The sequence below is a fragment of the Dendronephthya gigantea genome, unplaced genomic scaffold (assembly GCF_004324835.1).
Source record: "Dendronephthya gigantea isolate DGI-Jeju-01 unplaced genomic scaffold, DenGig_1.0 000067F, whole genome shotgun sequence".
Taxonomy (NCBI): domain Eukaryota; kingdom Metazoa; phylum Cnidaria; class Anthozoa; order Malacalcyonacea; family Nephtheidae; genus Dendronephthya; species Dendronephthya gigantea.
The window spans coordinates 463,478-482,573 of record NW_021163077.1 but is presented as its reverse complement, the minus strand read 5'-3'; the positions used below and the strand labels follow the sequence as shown (position 1 = coordinate 482,573).

At 36.8% G+C, this 19,096-nt stretch overlaps 2 protein-coding genes across 4 annotated transcripts; both read left to right on the top strand.

Annotated features, from left to right (window-relative positions):
• The first annotated feature begins 294 nt into the window (after positions 1 to 294).
• On the top strand, positions 295 to 3,462 carry LOC114530887 (rab-like protein 2A). The gene is made up of 8 exons (XM_028552487.1): positions 295 to 458; positions 582 to 611; positions 1,166 to 1,245; positions 1,572 to 1,651; positions 1,769 to 1,880; positions 2,297 to 2,394; positions 2,809 to 2,892; positions 2,962 to 3,462. Exons 1-8 carry the CDS (start codon positions 334 to 336, stop codon positions 3,037 to 3,039), a joined length of 687 nt encoding a protein of 228 aa, XP_028408288.1. The 5' UTR covers positions 295 to 333; the 3' UTR covers positions 3,040 to 3,462.
• Positions 3,463 to 5,519: 2,057 nt separating this feature from the next.
• On the top strand, positions 5,520 to 18,717 carry LOC114530886 (N-acetylated-alpha-linked acidic dipeptidase 2-like). Of its 3 annotated transcripts, none has more exons than XM_028552484.1 (8): positions 5,520 to 5,750; positions 5,909 to 5,985; positions 7,213 to 7,328; positions 9,213 to 9,378; positions 12,603 to 12,798; positions 15,810 to 16,001; positions 16,142 to 16,418; positions 16,671 to 18,717. In XM_028552484.1, the coding sequence occupies exons 2-8, from the start codon at positions 5,951 to 5,953 to the stop codon at positions 17,954 to 17,956; spliced, it is 2,268 nt and encodes a 755-aa protein (XP_028408285.1). In that variant the 5' UTR covers positions 5,520 to 5,750; positions 5,909 to 5,950; the 3' UTR covers positions 17,957 to 18,717. The 3 variants fall into 3 exon arrangements, with proteins under 3 accessions (XP_028408285.1, XP_028408287.1, XP_028408284.1); XM_028552486.1 differs by having other exon boundaries at positions 5,520 to 5,985; positions 16,671 to 16,753; positions 16,821 to 16,952; XM_028552483.1 differs by having other exon boundaries at positions 5,520 to 5,985.
• Positions 18,718 to 19,096: the final 379 nt, after the last annotated feature.

Sequence of the window (19,096 nt, the reverse complement as noted above, 5' to 3'; positions counted from 1 at the left end):
AACTCATGCAGGGGACGGTTGTATCAAGCCCGTTTAGCTTAAACGACAGATAAGTTCAAAATGGAAAGCAAGCCCCCCCCCCCCCGATGTCTATAATCGAACTGGATCTCCAAGTTACAAAAGCGTTGAATGTAACTGTTAGAACTATCACAGGTGGAAATACTTGTCAAATTTTTTATTTATGCGCGAAACCTGGATAACTTTTGGACTTGGGCCCATGGGCCTCCTAGATCGAAAGTCGGGATCTTCCGCTAGCACTCGTAGCTCATAGTCTCCGCAGGTTTCCGAAGCTGTGGCGTCGAAGAACAAACGACACAACATTGCAACGACAAAATGGCGTCCACTTCAGGTGGTGAAAGGAGGACAAGTTTAGACACCGAAAACTCGGAAAAAGATGCCGATAAGGAGGATTCCGTTAAGATCATATGCCTTGGGGACAGTGCTGTGGGAAAATCTAAGTAAGTTTGATCCCATTATTTTTAATATTTATTAAAACTTAGAAACTGAATACGGCTTTTAAATATATGGACCAGGAGCTTGATTGCTTGTATAATTTTATGATTTGTTTTCAAAATTCCTAGGTTAGTTGAACGCTTTTTAATGGATGGATAGTATCCTTTTAATACGTTTTAGTTCACTGTCAAATGCATTATTTGTAGGATAGTTGTGGTTGCATTTATTCTCCGTTTAATGATGATTTGACCGGTGGTTCTGTTGGTTGCTAGCCTAAACTTTAAATCATATATATGTTGCTATGGGAGGAATGAAATGCTAAAAAAATCTGTTTACAAAGTTTGTGTTGCTTTAAAAGCGTGTGTAAAAGGAAATTTATGTGCAATATCTACATTTTAGACTTGAACGAACTTAGAAACATTGAGATGGTCAATGCATTGCTAACTACTGTTAATTATTAATATAAAAATAGTATATCATTAAGACACTCTTCTGCCGCTGTTGAATAAGTTATAAATGTTAGCAAAATTCTGAAGAAAGAATTATATTCAACATATCAGTTTTCAGGTAGCTTGGACACATGGACACCTGTATTTTAGAATAATGTATTGAGTATTATAATGTTCAGTGATTATATTCCATTTTTTGCCAGCAAATGGCATAAAAGCCAACAAAGTTTTAGAAAGATAATTTCCTTGACACCATGACATAGCCAGCCACAGCAGTTATCAACATATGCATTGACACTTTTCCAATATCGAACTAAGGTTAATGACAAAGATGTAAGAGTAGGTAAGAGAATATGATATGAGAATATGAAAATACTGATTATGTAACAGTTTATTGATAGTGTAGTACAACCTCATTCCCAGGGCTTTCTAAAACCATGAGAATACAGTAAAGTTGAGTGGGATACTTGATTAATTAAGTTAAAATCTCAGGTGTTTATTACTTGCATATAATAGAACAAAGGATTTTTAAACAAACTATTTAGGATGTTTTAGGCAGTATAGTGAACAGTCATTTAGCTAGTTATGTAGAAAATTTAATATATGATATTTAAAATTATATAAAAACAGGTGTATTGCTGAATTTAATTGCAACATATTGTACCTTAGATATTTGGGATACTGCTGGCCAAGAGAGGTTCAACAGTATGCATCCATCCTACTATCACCAATCACATGCTTGTATACTGGTAAGTAAAACTAAATAAATGAAATGCTACTTTTTAAACTAACTATCAACATCATTGACATTGTTACTATTGAAAATAAAGGAGTTTTATTTTTTTTTAATTGCATTTTCTTCCTAGGCATTTGATATAACTCGGAAAACAACATATAAAAATCTTGCAAAATGGTATAAAGAACTAAGAGAATATAGATCAGATATTCCATGTATTGTGGTGGCAAATAAGATTGATAGTATCCTTTAAAATATTCCTATTTCTCCCTGGGAGTATATTCCTGGGTAAACTTTGGAGTATATAACCAGCCATAGGATTTGTTATATTCACTTGTGTAAAAATACTAAAAAGGAATATCCCATGTGGTGGAGCTATTTGTAGCATATATGCACAGATCAAATTTTTTAACATTAATTGCCATACAATTGGGGTCTGTGGGCAGGCTTTATATTCAACAGACGGCAGGAGGTGGGATGGCATTTTCAAAATGGTCAATAATGCATTGTATTGGATGAGCATTTACAAAATAAACAAAAGTAAATCAAGTCCAATTGTTCTCTTCAAGTAAACTTTTCATAATCATCTGACATTACACCTATTGACAGGTTATCATGTAACAAGCAAACATAGACTTAACCTTAACCATTTCTTCAGTTGATTATAAAGTAACTGAAAAAAGTTTTAATTTTCCAAAGAAATATGGATTGCCATTCTATTTCGTGTCTGCTGCAGATGGAACTAATGTAGTGAAGGTAGGATTTGAGCTTTGAGGATATCCTTGGTATTCTTGCCCAGGGGCCAGTTGTTCAATGCTGGCTTAGCATTTTGGTTGATGTGCTTATCAACCTCCGTTCGTTTTGAAACATTTACAAAATATTACTTCTATCAGGCCAGAAAATATTTATAGAAAACGATATTCAACTTTGTAATCAAGCAATTAAAAAAACATGCGATGGTTTGCTTTACCTGCCCCAGACATCTAGACTACATACAGTGTAGTTTTTGGACATGCTGGCTGTTGCGGCCCAACATGGCAATACCTTCCCCCTTAGAGAGTAACACTTCAGCTTAACTTATTCTTTGAGTGTTTGGTTCTGATTTATGATTTGAGGAAACTCATCCAGCTTGGTTCACAAACGGTAAAAAGTCGTGTATGTTTTTTCTAGTTATTTCGCGAGGCAATCAAGTTGGCATATAGATATAAAGAAAATTCCACAGATTTCGTGGATGTTGTCATGAAAGAACTCGAGGTTTGTATTTGAACAATTTTTTTGCATATCCTGCACTTTCATGTTAAAACCATTTTTATACGTGCATAGGCCATGGATGATGTAGACATTGAAGACGACAAGTTTGGTGCTGTGAATGGCACTGTTGATGGTGGAAATGAATCATGACAGATAAGTTGTGTGACCTTTCAAAAACCTTCACCGTCGTTTGCGATAACTTCGACAATACCTTGTGAACCACTGCCAGTATTGATAAGCTATACTATGGATATTATGGAAAACCTGCATTGCAGCTGCTTGCTCACATGAATCATGTCAATACTGACCGAAGTTGGCCAAAGATTTTGCCAGTCTCTTAGAAAATAATCTCTAATTATAAACAACGTACTTAAAATTGCCTAAAATAGACAAAAATAATTCTCGAAGCTCGTAGCCGTAGATCTAAACCTCGGGAGTCTCCAAAGTGTTGTCTACATTCGAAGAGCCGTTATTCGAAGACTGCTTCTTCGACGCTCTCTGTTTTTTTTGGCACACATTCAAAATTTTCTCCCCTCCACAAAGCCAAAGGGCTAATGTCAGTTTTTTGCGTACACTTAAAGTGCCCATGTCATAAAATTGGAATTTAGATTTTTAGAATCTTTGTTTGAAATGAGTTAGTAAGTTCTAAATCAAAACTGAAATTGGATTTTTATTTTTCGAGTTATTGCCATCTAAACATTGATTTTGGTGGAATGAAAACTCTGAAAACCGCGCAAATGAGACTGGTGCGAAACAAGGTGTTTGACGTCACAATAGGAACTCGTTCGACGCGACAATTTAGTAACTCTATTGCATGGAGTAATAAGTAGAAGCTAACCGCGCAAAAAAGTGGTTGTCCTTACTTAACAGACAAGTCTGTATAAAGTGACTCATATATTATCAAAATGTGTTGTGAAATGGCTTTAATAATTGTACGTTCCTGGCAACAGTCGTGCAATAATTGCAAATACGCCGTGAGTCATGACCAATTGAGTCACTGTGTTGTAAACACGTTAGGCAGTGTTTCAGTTAACAGATAAAGGTTCGGTAAATAATGTCTCAAAAGATGCGAGTGCGCACATTTTAGTAAAGACAGCTAAAGAATGTTGGTAAAAAAGATGCCATAATAAAAGCGAAATGTACTGGGTTATATTTATATACACATGATTTGATATGTTTCTTTTGCGCGAGACGTGTTAGATTTCTCAGTTAATATTGATAACTCTCAGTCTCTCATTGAACTATTTTTTTGAAAGCGCATGGGAACTCCACTCATACTCTAGCTCAGTTGATTTGTAATGAAAATAAACCAGAGAATCACACAGGCATGCGTGACTTAACTACACATAAACACATTGTAGAAATACCAGCACTCATGAGCCACAGGAAAACCTCAATCATAATGCTATTAATATAATATTTATATAGGGCAGTGAAATGTATTAGGGGTCCGCGTCCGCCTTTTATCTACACCCGGGTGAACTGTATGTGCGCAATTACGAATGACGATCAACTAGGACGAAACTTTAGAATTAAGTTAAGTACAATTGCCAGATTACTACCATAGAATCTATTTGTAATTTGAATACTGTATATCTAGCGTAATGATATTATGTTCTGGGGTCACGGAAAGCAAGTCGCGCAATCAAGATAATAAAAAAACATTTGCTATTTACTGACGCCTACGATCAAGTCTTCGTTGTAGTTTCGATGCCATGATCGTTGCACGATTGCTCCGTTTCGCGATAGCTTTTCAGCTTATCATCGGCATCTGGTTCGTTAATGGACCCTTAATGTATGGTCCGAAGTGTTCTTGCTGGCTGACATTGACCCGCGTTCATGGTCTTAACTTTTGTTCTTTCTTAGTATTGCATTGGCAGGAAAACAATTTTATTTGGTGTCATTCCTTTAGTAACTTCTCAATAGCTAAAGTTGATAATGACATATTTCTGCCACGTTTAATAACCGAATTTAGCTGGCATAAAATTGCTTCTCTTGTACTACATACTATTATTTATCTAAAGGCGCAAAATGCGAGTTCCTATTGTGACGTATTAGTTACCAGTTTCCGACTGTCGCGGATTTCAAAAACTTTTGCCGTTAAAATTTGAAATTTTCAAACTTTATCGCTTTATTTCTCCGCGAAAACAAACTCAATTTCAAATGTGATTACTATTTTCGTAATCTACGTTTCACGGCGATTCTAATGAGATAAATTCCAATTTTATGACATGGGCACTTTAATTAGAAAATTAATGATGCTGTGTTTGGCGCGCTGCAAAGGTCATGACGTCCGTGTATGAATAATCAATACTAAATGCTGATTGCAAACTATTTTAACTGTAAAAGTCTTAATATATTATTAGTATAACTTATATGGTAGTCTTATTCTAAATGTAAATATAGATAAATAAAACATCATCAACCTAAATTTATATTTGTATACATCTTCTTTCGGCCGGCGACTAAAATATCTCGTGTTTTGTTGAGGCTATAATTTTAGTATTTATGTTTTGGCGTATTAATTTGTTTCCTATTGTATAAAATCTGCAGGGTGTCACATAATGCTGGCTTGAAACAATTATAATTGGTGTTGCGATAATTATATTAAAATTAAAGGTTGTATTCTAAACTGAAAACGATCTTCCATGATGTGAGTACCTTCGATTCGTTTGATATTCTATCGTGTCGTGTGTTAGCATAATTTGATGTTGTGTTATACAATGCTGTACGGTAGTGTAGTGTGATATTTTATAATAATATCAATCCTGGGGGTATTTTAACTCGTAACAAATTAAATGTCAAGTCCAGAGCGCTGCTGAATTCATCAAAATTGGATACGAATTTACCGCGAAGACAAGGTTTGTGTGTGATGAATCTGAACGCATTTATTGACTAGCGATCAAACCGACTCTAAGAACTTTCATTTCTCTCGAATCTTTCTACCCCATTCTCGTCTTTTTCTGTAAACAGAAGTATGATATTGTATTTTAACAATAATTTCTCGTTGGGGTTACAGTGCTCGATAAGACATGTTCTTTCAAAGAAGGCACTTGGTTGTATGAAAGCCCGTGGAATGTCTTGGTTTTCAGAAAGGTACAAGTTTAAAAGTTTCATTCCCAATTGAATATTTGGGTGCTATAAGCCTGTAACCATTCTCAAAGCCATCTTAGATTACAAACTAAGTCAGTGCCTGAAAACCTAAAATACCTGCATATATGTGTTTGCCTTGTTTCGACACCCTAACTGATGGTTTTTTGTTGGGGTATTACCTTAAAGGTTTGCGATAAAAGGGGTTGCTTTTGGCTACTACATAGCAGTATCTATGTATGGTAAATTATTTTATTATTGTCCCACCGTGTAACTGTGAGCTTCTACTGTGAAAACGATATTGGGACGATTTAGTCATAATCTTGGATTTGTTCAAGTTGAACAAATAATGTACAGGTTTTATATGACCGGCGCGGGATATATTGGATTAAATTATCTTTGCTCTTCATGGGAAGTACTTTGCCGCACTTTATATCGAAAAATGCCTGTGGCATCCAAGTTGTTTCCGTTTGGTAACCGCACGCAAACAAGTCATTTTCACGCGACGACTCCACGTTTCCAACGATACGATGGAATAATCAATTATGACATAATTTCATATGGTACTGGTGGACATATGAAATAGCCTTGCATAAAAGCCGCCTGATTAAAACTGCTACAAAATTATGTTCCGAACCATTTCCTAAAAGCAATATAGAACGCGGTATGATAAAGCTGGGAAAATTTCAACTTTACCCTCAATGATATTTTCCTGTTCCATATCTTCATCACATCGCATCACATGCATTAGAGTAGACTTAGCACATGCCTGAAATATTCAAGAAAACATCTCGATGTTTTAGAGGGCCATTTGACAGTCGGTATAACGAAGGTTTTCAAATCGAAGGGTCGAGAAGTTTTAGTTTATAATTCAGGCGGCTGGTGCAGCCCCTTCATCAGAAGATATGAGAAAAATCTGTTACCTAGTTACCAGCATTCACATCAATTATCTAAAATAACTCTCCAATGCAACATATTGACACGAGATGTGTTGCGAAGGGTGTTTCGCCGTAAATTTGCGCGAAAATTTCTAAAAGATAACATTTCAATCTAACCGCCTCACTTTTCAATGTCAGCGATTGTAGCTCGTATCGCTCGGTTTTGTAAAAACGAGAAACAGATAGCACCATTTTTTCCCTTGTTCATCTTGAATATTGAGTTATCGTTCAATGGGAGGTTCCTAAGTAATTGATCTATTAGACGAATGATATATGCATTGTCTCTCGTTTATAGGAAGATAATGTACAAAAGAATGGAATTAGAGAAGTACCATTACACTGTTGAGTGCACAATGTGTTGTCTGATTACCTTCCACTCAGGCTTCGTCCGTTCTTTTCCGTTCGTAAAAGGTAAATAATATTGTCATCAGCACGTATCAATTACGAAACATTGCGACTTCGAGGTAATAGTTTATCATACCTACATTTCCTATATTTGACCTCGACATGTACAAAACTCGGGAGGAGGCTCGGACTGGCCGATCGCTGTGGACTCAAGAGCGAAAAAACCCCCGAAAATTTTGTCATCGGTATTCCGATTTTTCACGCGCCCGGTTTGTTTAATTTAGCGTAAAAAGTTGCAAAGATTCAGCCCTCGTTACAATTTCTACACTAAATGAATGATTTATTCCATTTGCCTAACCCGCAAACATCATGAAACGCATTTCTTTGGCAATTTAAGTCAATTTTTTCATCCACAAAAATATTCAAAATATTTGACTGACACTCGACTTATACCAGCTTAAATCACCCCTAAGCTTTCAAATTATATTTGCTCTGCATTTATGTACGAACCTGCCGTGACTTGCTTCACTTCTTATGAATTCCGCCTGGTTTTATACGATTACAACTACATAGGCCTGTATTAGTTTGTGATTAAATTAAATTCAAATTACGCGATCCCATTCGGCTGTTCTTTCACTGCAGTCTACAGTAACTCTTAAGGTTAGCTAACCCTATATAAATTGGGCTAAACAAATAAAGGTTAAGCTATATTTAGCTATTCGGGACGTTTTTAGTCTGCATTCAAATCATCGCGAGAGCCACTGCGCTGTGTTTTTTTATCACTGTCCCTATTCTCTTCCAGCATTTCCCGCTCGGCGTTCGTAAGTTTCCTGTCACAGTACTTTAGTTTGCTCGCGGATATATGACCCCCCAGAAGTGAATTCGTTGGATGACGCAAATGTAAAAAAAAAACACGAACGACGACAATGATAGCTGATTAATTTTTTGTAACGGTGAACAATATGTTTGACACCTGAAAACGCGGCACGTTTACAGAAACCTCGGATGCTCGGTGTCAGTTATAGGGCGATGTGATAAGGACGAGTTGCAGCAATGGCTCGTTCCGCGTGTTAGATGCATGGACGAGAATGAAGTATAATCCCACCGCATGCATGCAACGGTTTGTTATTTTGTGACTAGATGTTGCCTGATTAATGCTTACACACCACTTTTGGAAATTAATAGAACCAAAATTGTATAGAAGTGATGTTTGGAATTTGTCTCGAGTGCACTTCGTTCCGTCGTGTATTACAAAGACGAAAAGTCTACGAGCGTTTTATTAATATTTTCCCTACAAACACTTAACAGCTCGACAGTTCTTTTTGATCAACAGTTTGTAATGTTCAAATGTTTTACTTAGAGAGTTTGTTGACAGATTCTGTAAGTATGTAAATAGTGTAATAGCATGCTTTCAACATAGAGATGTAGGAATTTCAATTATTCCACATTCAACGCTAGCCGACCTTTCATTTTCACATAGCTGTCAGTCCACAGCCAACCGTAGCTCAATCTCCAAAATAAAAATATACGCTGTTACTAAATATATACAAATGTATTTCTCTCGAAAGAATTTCACTCCTTTATATTCGATAATTTGATTGCATTGCACAATGCAAACTTCACATTATTTACCTGTGTTGACATTGTCACAAACTTCTATAATTAGGAATTTCTTTTATTAATGATGCAATCAAAGCTCGTCATGTGGTTCGCTAATGACCAGGAAATCCCTGCTGTGATCAGAACTATTAAAAACTCAGTTGGTGCCGGCTCCAACTCACTGTGATTTCTAATACCTCCTAGCTGCGAATAGCAATACCTCTCTGTTGCTCCGCGATACCCGAAATATGAAGAGTAACGGGGTAACAGCAAGTACCCAGTCGTTTGGGATAAGCGAAGGACCTTCAACCATGAAAAAACAGAAGCGTTACATCGCTCTCTTTATTGCAGGAATCCTCTTGGCTATTCTCATTGGGTTCCTCCTGGGCTACTTTCTTCCAAAATGTGACGACAACGACAACGACACGACAAAAACTAGGACAAACGGATATGACGGATCGCCAATCAATAGAATCATGTCTGTGATGAATAGCAAAGCTATAGAAAACATCTCAAGGTAATCTCACATCATTCTATATAGCAGGGTGTTTTAATTTATTTCTTGAAATCAGGATGGTGTAGTTTAGTAGTTATAGCTATGTTTAATATATAACGGTTGCTCTCTATATATGGTACTGGATGTTATAATATATATCCAATCCCCTTTAATATACTTGGACTTGGTATTCGTTATATAATATGGAAATTTTGGTGTAAATGGCTCTCTGATTTTATCAGTGGAGGTTCGTTTTCATTATCTTTTACATCTCCTGAAGTGTTCTTGATGCCAATTATCGAACTAAATGACCCTCTGCATTTCCCTTTTAGCTTGTTCTGAGTAATGCATTATCACGCATATAGCGATCTAATATGACACACTGACTGTATGACTCCTTTTTCCTCGGCTATAGTCTGCACTGGATTTAATTGACCGCGTGGACCCGTAGGATTCATACCTACATCAATGCTATTCAAACAATATCCGCCTATTCGCGATCTGATTTGATGACATCGCTCCTAACGAATTCGTCATTAACATCGATAAGATGCGATAGATTTTCGATGCATTTTTTCTAATGACTTGTACAACAACAATATCGCGTAAAGTTAGCATGATACGGAACTCAAGCGGTGAACATGTATAGAGGTCTAGTCACTTACTGGGCGTATGTAAACACCCGAATACCGGCCTTTGTATTTTTCTTAAATAGCCTGCCTGATTCTGTCCTTACTAATGAAATCACATTGACCTTATACCTTTCAACTAAATATCTAACCAAGATTCGATGTCAAGCTAGCTATCGGATTTAAATTCCCCATCTATGATGGTACACATAATTTTCCCCCCGGATATACCCTGATGTCTTCATGCAGTAAAAAAGAATAAGACGAATGGTCAATTGAGGAAAAAATTTTGAATGAAAATCGTTGAAAATGCAGAACAACTTACTAACTCATCTGGTTGTCGGGCATAACCATACGAGGCTACGATAGTTAATTGCAGAACATTTAAGCAGATTGGACCCCCACATGAATTGCTAATTTGATTAAGTTTGACGTCCGTTTTGTGTTAAGATAAATGCGTTATAACTGAGTAAATCACGTTTCTTTAGCTGTTTCGAGAAAATTGTACAATGATTATTGCTTGAGCTTTGTGTCAAGTTGGGTTGGGCTAATCCTGCTAGAAGGTGACGCTCGGAAGCAATTGACAAACATTTTAGAGCTATTTGTTACATTTTCTTCGGATTCTTCCTATCGTCTTGTTCTGAACGTCGTATGGAGTCTATGAACTTTCTATGGTCACGATAACCGATGCCATCAATGAAATGTGTCATATTTTGATTCAAAGGCGTAATAGTCTCTAGATATTCTTTGGGGGGGGGGGCACACTCAAACATAAATAGAGAAATTTTGAATACCCTTTCGCTATATATAGGTGCCCCCAAAGCTGTTGTACAGTGTTGGGACTTGGTACTTTAGAACTTTATGTCTTTACTTTCAAAATTGAAGTCATGATAATAAATACTCTTCCTTCTGACAAGCCTGTGATGAATAACCGGCAGCTCGTCTCATAGTCACGGAAAACAGGCACGATGACCTTCAATTATTTTCGTGTGTTTTTCTACTTGGGAATAACTACCCATGATTAAGTGATAGAGCACATTTTTACCTAATATGGCAAATCCTATAATAACGTCAGCAATTGACAAAATTACGTGGGTCGGCGCGAGCAGTTGCTCACGTCAGGTCATTCTTGAAATTTTCATTTTTTTTAATTTTGCGACCCGTGCCTAGAAATGGTCACCCGGGTTTGTTCGTTATTCTAAGAAGGTTTTTTGTGATGAAGTAATTTCTAAGAACCGAACTGATTGATGTCGGCTTCCTCCGGGCTACTAGTAAAACACATGTCGTCTCTGAAAAAGTTGGGTTTTGTTAATAAACATGCCTTAATTTACATTGAAGAGATTTTTTGCACTCTACGTCAAATACAGGACTATTTTCGGTTAAAAATCGAGATTTGAAATGAAACCGCAAGGCATCTTAATGTTCTTTTGGATTTACAATTTATTGCCATTGGAAAGATCTCCTTCAAACGTAGGACTGTGCGTCAATTAAGAGGATTACATTTAAGCTCTTGCATGACGGCTTGTTTATTCAGGATTTACGAAAAGTCAATTTTCTTAATTAGTGTAGATAATAGGCGGCTGTTGTGTGAAAATTTATCAAAACATGCGCACTTACGTAGCTAAGTTAAGTTTTTTACCCTTCTGATTTTGTATATGAGTATTCAACGCAATGTTTTATATGTTCCTTTTGACCCGACTATGGGTACATGCAAAATATGCAAAATATGCGCCATACTATATTCGAGAAACGTAACCTCATGCAAATTTTCGCAAATTCGATAACTACATTATGTCCTGTGTTTGCTATGGAAGGATGCCGTGGAAAAAACATCGCTGGTTACACCTGCATGCCTTGCACGCATGTGTGCACAAAGTAGGAATTACTGATGCGTTTTTAAAGGCTTGGCGATTAAATTTGTTGTAATATATAACCTTTAGGCTGGTGCGGATTAAACGTTTAAGCCGAACGAATTGCACGAGCGATTTCAGTTATAAAAATATTAGTGTAACGATTAAAACTCGGTAATTACATTCTTTACAAGATTTCTTAATTCCGTATTCAAATAAACAGCGGCTATGCAAGGTACTAAACCTATTCTATTGCGCAGAGGCTGCATGTCGATTGTCTAACAAGACAAATATAGACTTTTTTCACAACCCCTTCGTTACATCGAAATATTTGTTCTACAAACATTGGTTCAAGTAGGCTTTTCAAAGGTGCATGTTTCAATTGGGTGAATGATTTTTGTGTCACTTGCCGATGCTCTTGGGATTGGAAATGCTTTCATTTCAAAATAATGTAGTAAAATAATATAGTAAAAACAGTAAAAATATGCAGGAAAAAATAATGCTACGCATTTCATCTTTACTGTCCCCTTCATACAGAATATCCTACTATATAATTATATTGTAGAAATTGAACGTACAGAGTTTGTTTCTTGTAATAATCTCTTATCGGTCAAGTGCCTTATAGAGTTCAAATCATCCTCCATGGCACATAGTCTTCCACAAGGATAGGCGTATGTCCTATACATAGATCCTCTCCATACATGCAGTATAGAGATAAAGTAAATGTATGTATTCCATTCTTCACCTATATTTTATTTTGTAATAGGGAGTTTTCCAGTGCCCCGCATCTGGCAGCATCACCGAGAGACATGAAAATGGCGAAAATTATAGAAAAACGTTGGAAAGATCATGGTTTTGATGACGTGGAATTGCCAACATACGAAGTGTTACTGTCATTTCCGAATAACACAATGCCCAATAAAGTGCACATTATTAACCAGACTGGAGAATCGATATTTGAGGTGGGTGCAAAAAAGTAGATTCAGGTAGAAATGTCCTCTAAAATTCAAAAGTATCCACACAAATTTTGACTCGTCTACAGACGTAACTTTCATCACAGGGAACCAGCGCGGCCTATGCTTTCTTGAGCCTTTCTCAGCTTATAGATGTGCTCGCGCATCGGTGTCAATTTTAATAGATTTAAAACTTTATGAATCTAGACGCTTGCTTCAACTATCTACACGTACAGAGATTGCATTTCTTATTGTTATAAGTAATTCTCAACCACTAAGTCAACCTTCAAAAATTTGGTCGGCTGCAAAACGTGTTTGAGGATTTATAAGCCCCACTTACACTATAGGTTTTGTAGGGATGAAATTGGTAAAGATGAAATTTGGACTAGCTGTCTATTTTAATAGGTAGTCCAAAAGTTCATCCGCCAAATTTTCCATGCACGTGCGACAACAAAAATTGGGCGTAGTGTCAATGCATGGGGATAGACTTTTGAGAGTGGTGATGTTTGTTGCGTGCCAACGAGGATTCCTCACTCTAAGAAGATTAAATATATTTCTTTATAGCGCTTTATGTGCGATAATAAATGTTGTTGCTTTTAACATTCCATTCCACCTCTGTTGTGTGTCGACATTGATTGGATTATAATGAAGCGGCAAAGCGATAAATTTCAACATATAATGACACATGACGTGTCGCAGTGCATATGTATTTGGTCATGCAAAATTCGGAGTCAACTGGTCACACAAAAAAAACAGTATACGTGTAACAGATTTTGTAAACAATACAGCAATCAATGTAAAACTGTTAGTTTCCATTTGGTCGTTACCTGTCGTTACCACGACAAGTGGTTGATGCGAAAAAGGCTAAATTTAACTTTTCTTTTGTGTGCAAATTATTTTACTGATGGCAGATATATATTGACACTCTGCTGTATCGTCTACTTGTCGTGGTAGCGACAAGCAAACACCAAATGGAAACCATGCAGGCTTATTAAGACGAATAGCTCTAACGATTACGAAATATGCTCAAGCTGCCTTCATTGCGCAAATTCTTCATTCAATTTTAAAAGCTATGAAAACGCACTCGGCGCTGTGAAGTACAATGCAATGATGGTGATCGTCTGATCAGATCTCCACAGGAATCTGAACCCACGGCGTTTTCATTTACTCTGCAATAATGGAACACCCTCTTAGATTATCTGCTTCATCTGTGCCTTACAAATGAAAAATTGTTTCGTAATTAAAGTAATCCCTTTAGGCTTAAGTTTTTTGTGTTTTGTTGTTTACTAGCAACTGTTGATTTTGTTACCACAGGCGAAATAATGCCCAAATGGGGTATGCATTTCGGCCAAGCATATACCGACACAACATTCAACCAAAACATATAAAAGAATCTGGGTTGCACTAATCTACACGCAATTTTAGGGGCTCACCGCGCAGTTTGCATGATTCTGCTTATTCGAGCTTAAACTAAGATTAAAGTGATTTAGCGTAAAGTTATTATGAATGCCAAAAGGTACGTAGCGTGATCATGAGCAGTAGCGATTCCCCGAAGGGAAAGCATTTTTGCCGAATATTTTTGTTGTCGGTGTTTGTGTTGGACCCTTTGTCTGGTTTCATAAAGACTTATTTTTAATACCTCAAATTGTCTCACACTTCGCTTAATCTCGCGTAAGCTGAATATGCGGTGAAATACAAGCGAGAACATGACAGTAAGAAAAACAAGGTATTCAAATGCTTTCAAAGCCCCTTTTATACGAGCTAGCAAGCAATTTTTTTCTCAAATTTTTTCGTCTAAATGCATATCCATATTTACCACACATACATTTTTTACAAACGCCCTATTCACATTGGCAATATATTTTTGTCTCATGACGTTTATCAATTTGCCAGTGTAAACTGAACCTAATGCAGCTTTGGTTTGCTTAAAGTATGCGGCTTATATATGGTTTAGTCAATCATGTTTAATAAACTAACTCGTCCCTGCTTAGGTGGCTTAATTAAAATCTTCAAATGTTCGTTTCAAACATTGCAGTGTAATAGAAAATGTTTTTATCAACATTGGTCGATCGTCCTTAGTGCAAACAACGGTACACTTCAGTATTTTTGTATTTTGTCATTGTGCGGTAGATCACGTGGTACATTCGAGAGTCCATTCGCTGGCAATGCACCAAATATTTCCCAGCGTTGGTCTGTTTTACTTTCAATTTTTGAAAAAAGACCTATTAAGACCTATTATCTATTATTATTATAACAGATATTAATTATATAATATCTGAAACAGGAATGCTTCATTCCATGGCAATTATCATTGTCTTAGCAAACCTATTAATGGAATGAAGCTTCACATTGTTGATATGAACAGCAAATTAAAATCTCAAATATGTCCGCTATCGGACACATTACTTCAAGTATTGTGTAAAATTCCACAAAAATAAAGACTTTTATCAATAAATTGCCACTTTAAAAGTACCAGAAGCTTCCTGTTTTAGTTATTGTATTTCCAGCTCATTTAACAGCTTATATCGTCTTTTAATGTCTGGACCTGACTACAAGGCTTTCTAAAAGCTTTGTATGTTTGATCTTTTGTGCTTATGTTTGTGTCTTGGTAATGATGAAGCTTCACAGTTCTAACCTTATTTTGCCGCAGGGGATTAATGTGTTTTAGTTTGACAAGTTGCCTGTCAAACCCATTGCTTCGGTATGAAAAATAGATAGTTAGATACCCCTGCGAGCCATGTACCCCTGCCTGCAAAGAAAAGGTGCCTCGATGATTGGCGTTGATTGGTAAAAAGCTCTTTTCCTCAACCATGCGTAGATTATATTTTTGCCATTATACAAAAAAGCATCGTTCATACAATAGCGATGGATGGACTGTCGTTTAATCGTCTGGTTACTTCATCATGTCAGGCCTTTATTTCTTCCGCCTTAACACTAAAGAGGGGAAAAGAGGGTAAATGAGGGAAATGGTACATGTGATTATGTAACACAAAACTTTTCAAACCATTTACGTTTTATAGACGTCTGCTCGTCGTGATGCAGATGGGGTGCCATCATTTTTGGGATACTCTGGTTCAGGCGTAGTTACAGGAGATTTGATTTATGTAAACTATGGGAGGAAAGAAGATTTTGAAAAACTGAAGAACAATAGTATATTTTTGAATGGTTCTATTGCTATCATGCGGTATGGATGGATTTTCAGGGGCAGCAAGGTATATATTGAACCTTTAGGATAATTTCCATCATCGTTAAATGATTTCATTATTATGATATTTTTCTGTCATTTTGGAACTTGAAAGAGTTTTCCGGCATCCTCGTATCCGTATTTTAAATCTAATATATTTTAATCCAGGTTTCCATGGCATATGCGAATGGCGCCAAAGGTGTGATTTTGTACTCAGATCCCGCAGATTACGCGTCAAATGATTATCAATCCTGGTGGTTATCGCCTAACGCTGTACAAAGAGGCTCGGTTTATCCCGGACCAACGTTTGGTGATCCCCTTACCCATGGGTTACCCTCGACACCCGGCATGTTCCGCCGTTCTCGTGATGATGTCCGCCTGCCAAAAATTCCTGTTCATGTTATTAGTTATAAAGAAGCTGAACAATTTCTCAAGGGAATGAAAGGTGCATACTTTTTCGGAAAACATTTTTATTCCGGCTCGCTGCTAGCTTCTAGTCCATTCACAGCTTGATAACTCCACCGACTTGTTAGCAATCCTCTTGCATCCAGCTAAAAAAGATACCAACATTATTAGTATTAGATCTTGTTTGTAATACCGTTTTTGTTACTGAGAATGCTACCAGGCTTGTAACGAATACATCTACATATTTTTCTGTATCTTCGGATAGGTTTAATATATATATTTCGTCATTTAGGCCCTGAAGTGCCGGATACATGGAAAGGAAAGCTGAATGTCACTTATCGTTTTGGTCCCGGTTTCCAAGAATCCGGAAATAAAGTAAGATTAGAAGTCCATTCTGAGAATGTTCTTAAGAATGTTTCCAATGTAATTGGTACAATTAAAGGAAGCTTGGAACCAGATCGAGTGGTTCTAATTGGTTCTCATCGTGATGCCTGGACGAAAGGGGTCGTGGATTCTATCAGTGGTACATCAGTGATAATGGAGATTGCGCGTGCAGTGGGCGCGCTTCTGAGCTCTGGATGGCGCCCGCGACGTACAATCAAGTTTTGCAGCTGGTCAGCGGAGGAATACGCTCTTATTGGCTCGACAGAGTACGTGGAACAAAACTACAAGCTCCTGTCGGAACGTGCGGTTGCTTACCTCAATCTCGACTTAGCTGTTTGTGGTAACTTCACTTTGAAAACGTACTCGAGTCCTTTACTAAACAACCTGATCCTAGATGCTATAAGGAACATAAGCGACCCATTTGACGACAAAAGGACATTATATGATGTCATGACTAAGCGGAACCATGCTCAGGGAAAACCGAACTTAATGACGTTGGCAACTTTCAGTGACTATGCACCTTTTTATCAGTATTTAGCCATACCTTCTATTGATTATGGATACTTCTATATCGACAGCACGAAGCAGCCAAAACCTTATCCAATATACCATTCACTGGAAGAAACTTACGATTGGATGAAACAAAACCTAGATCCAAATTATAACATTCATTTAACTCTCGCCAAATTAGGAGCAACGTTTCTTCTCAGCTTAGCAGATGATCCATTACTGCCCATGAACAGTGCGTCAGATTACACTAAAATACTAAACAGATCTCTCAACTACGTCACTGAACACTTTAGTGGGATTCTGAAAGGTAGAAATATCTCACTTTTATTTCTGAAGAATGCTGTCGAAAATTTCCAAAAAGTGTCAAGAGAATTTGAGAAACACTTGAAGGAACACCAAAAAGAAAATGATTTCAGAAAATTGCGTGTTTTAAATGACCAAATGATGCAAGTTGAAAAAGCTTTCCTTCATTCAGATGGCTTGCCTGGAAGGAGAGAATTTAAACATCTTATTTTCGCTCCTAGTTTATCGAATACATACGCCAGTGCCAATTTCCCAGGTGTCACAGACGCTCTTGCGCAATGTGAAAATAATGCGACACAATGTAATGACATTGAATTTCAAATCTCCTTAATCATACACAATATACAGCAAGCTGTGGATATAATGAAGCCCATTTTGTAACGAATTTCATGGCGGATCTTTAGAGTAGGGTAGTAAGGGGATCGAGAGGGAAAATAGGTGTCACAAACAGCAGATGGTGGTCAATTCCAGAAATGCTGAAAGTCAGAACGTAAGAACAGTTCGTATTTGAGAACTTTGAGAATATTGCGAGTTACAAGCTTCACTACATTTGCAAATTGGGTGAAAGTGGGTTATTGTAGTACAATGAGAGAAAGCTGTGACAGCCTGAATTTTGAAATTATAATTTGAAATTATATGGTTTTTAGTAATTACGGCTGATTGACCACCATCAGGTAAATGATGGTCAGTAAATTTAACCATTTCAAGAATATCAATTTTTCGAGATTACTCTCGCAAGAGAGGTGCATGATTCTCATCTTACGTACAAAATTATGATGTTAAATATTTCATTGAATGCTGTAAAAATATTAGATTAGATGGTCATAGAACATTTTGTATGCACTTATATTTTTGTAACTTTTTAATCAAAATTTAATTAATCCCCTGTATTATATTATTCAAATTAATATCGAAAATTTTTTTTTCATGAGGTTTGGAGAGTTTTATCTTTAATTAATATGATTGCTTCAATTTTTAAAAAAATCTAAAATTTTGTTCACGGATTTGCGCTCGAGAAGCGAGATCAGTTTGTGCCCGAGCATAATTTTAGAACATTCACCGAATCGGTTTATAGTGTTATACGATTTTGATAAAGCACTGACCATTGCCAATGTTTGCAATAAAAACATCGTCTATTTCAATGTAAAGCGTCAATGATTTTTGTTTGCAATAAAAACATCGCCTTTCCTGCTTTAATAAAACCCTTAATTTTTAATTAGCTAAGCCAATCATCGCGAATCCAGAAAGACGTGATTCAGTGATTGGTTAATCAAGATGGAAACATAGAAACGATTATTCTATCTTCCAGCGGAAAGAAGGGCTAGCAGCCCGATAATTCATTTGAGGGAACTAAGCTCCCGAATATTTTTAGCAAAAAGCATTAATGTAATAATGTCTTTTGGCTGCTTTCCACTGTCGTGCTTTTTTGCACGTACCGGCGTACACGCACGTGAAGCTTAAAACCTGCTAAGTTGTTGAATAATCAATTTTATGTCAGAAAAAACACCAAATCATGACATC